Genomic DNA, 2,043 nt, shown 5'->3' with positions numbered 1-2,043 from the left:
GCCAGTGGGCAGTGTGGAGCTGCGCCCGGCGGACCCCCCCCAGTACCAGGAGGTGCCCTTGGATGAGGCAGTGACTCTGCGGGTGCCCGACGCGCCCCTGCGGCCTGGCCAGCTCTTCAGTGCCACCCTCCTGCTTCGCCACAACTTCACGGCCAGTGTCCTGACCCTGCGGTGAGTGCCGGCCCCCAGGGTGTGGCCGGAGGCGGGAACCTCTGCAGGAAGCCTGGGCAGGTGCCCCTCCTTGGGGTCCTCACTGGGATCTTTGACTGTAAAGAACGAGTCCAGCCACCCCTCCAGGCCGAGCACCGTGATTGCCCGGCAGCAGGCAGACCCAGCCGTGGGCACAGCCCTGAACTTGAAGTCCGAAGTAGGACCCTCTCCTCTCCTGGGTCCTGGGTCTAGTGGGCTGACTCACGGGGCCGCTGTGAGGCTCCAGGGAGGGGAAACGGGAAAGGGCTTGGAAACTGGCAGGTGCAGTGCCTGGGGGTAGCGAATGCTCTGACGCCTCAGGAGGGGATTTGCCCCCACCTCACTCACTGGCACGGTCTCCCGCTTGCCGCCCTCACCACGGATCCCTCCCCTTTGCACTGAGCCCACGAGCCTCCACAGAAAGGACCTCCTCTCTGTTCCTTCCTGCAGGAAGTTCCCTAAAGCACCCCCACCCCAGCCCATGACAAGACCTTGCAGAGCGTCCCGGGCCTCTCCCATCTGGGACTTGTGTGTGCCCCTCCCCCGTGGCTCTCAGTGCCTGTCACAGCCCCGTCTCCCGTCCTGTGCTCATTAGATCTTCCCTGGACTTTAAACTACTCCCAGCCCCGTCTCTCCACTCTGGAGAGGGGAGCCAGCCCAGGGCCCTGCTGGCACCACGGGCCCCCAGCGCTAGGGAAGGGGGCAGGATGGGCATGAGCTGGAGCGCAAGCTCTGCTGAAGGGGCACAGTGCGGGGGGGCTGGGGCGGGGGGTGAGGAAGGGACCTTCATCCTGCCGGGCAGAGCTTCCTAAAGGACTGGCATCTGAGTTGCTGGAGGCTGGGAGAACCAGCAGAGGCAGGAAGGAAGGGCAGGCGGGTGGGAGGCCCAGCCTGAGCCCGGCGGAGAGGCACGGCTGGCGTTGCGCATGTGGGCAGGAACGCTGGGTGCAGCGGAAGCAGAGTGATGGAGAGAGGTCACGGCTGGAGATAAAACTGGACCCGACCCTGGGAGGCCTTGGATGCCAGGCTTGGACGTGACCTGTGGCCACTGGGGGTCATAAGTGGCCCTGGGGTGGGGAGAGCGACATGGCATGACCTGCGCTGAGGCCACGTCCTTCTGGCTTGGAGACGGTGAGGAGGGTAGTCAGACCTGAACTCGGGGACGTCTTCAGCCCCGTGTCTTCCCGCCGGATCCCGTCCACAGCTTAGCACCCACCGGTCTAACTGCGCCTGTGTCCCCCTCAGCATCAAGGTGAAGAAGGGGCTGCATGTGACGGCCGCCCGCCCAGCCCAGCCCACCCTCTGGACCTCCAAGCTGGACCGCTTCAAGGGCTCCAAGCACCACACCACCCTCATCACCTGCCACCGCGCTGGGCCCACAGGACCCGACGCCAGGTGGGTAGTTGGCTCCCGCGGTGCAGGCAGAGGAGGGGGGGCTGCGGGCTGATGACGGGCTCCAGGGCAGAGGCTGCGCTCTGCATCGTCTCCCCATGTGAGCAGGCGAAGGAACAGACTCCTTGAAGGAAGCAGTGTACGCAGATAGAGCATCCATTTATTCATCCATTCATTCACTCATTCATTCATCCATCCACCCACTCATTCATTCATTCATTCATTCATCCATCCATCCATTCAGCTACTATTTATCCATCCCCAGTCACATGCCCGGTACAGTGAGTATCCCTGAGTCTTATTCCAGGTGATGCCCAGCCCCCCGTCACAGCCCTCACAGCCACCACCCCACCTCCCCGCAGCACCAGATGGGTCCCTTTTGGGGGTTGTTACTATTCCAAAGCCCAGCCGCACTTCTTTTTTTTTTTTTAAATATATTTTATTGATTTTTTACAGAGAGGA

At 62.6% G+C, this 2,043-nt stretch overlaps 1 protein-coding gene across 1 annotated transcript in view; it reads left to right on the top strand.

Annotated features, from left to right (window-relative positions):
* Window positions 1–2,043, top strand: part of TMEM132A (transmembrane protein 132A) — a gene marked incomplete at its 5' end in the record, with an annotated part of 10,129 nt that overhangs the window by 1,782 nt on the left and 6,304 nt on the right. Inside the window, 2 exon segments of the mRNA XM_014539192.1 lie at window positions 6–171; window positions 1,435–1,584. Of these exon segments, the coding sequence (XP_014394678.1) occupies window positions 6–171; window positions 1,435–1,584 (316 nt within the window).

Source organism: Myotis brandtii, unplaced genomic scaffold (assembly GCF_000412655.1).
Source record: "Myotis brandtii unplaced genomic scaffold, ASM41265v1 scaffold2089, whole genome shotgun sequence".
Lineage (NCBI taxonomy): Eukaryota > Metazoa > Chordata > Mammalia > Chiroptera > Vespertilionidae > Myotis > Myotis brandtii.
The sequence above is the reverse complement of the archived record's forward strand: the minus strand, read 5'-3'. Positions and strand labels throughout refer to the sequence as shown.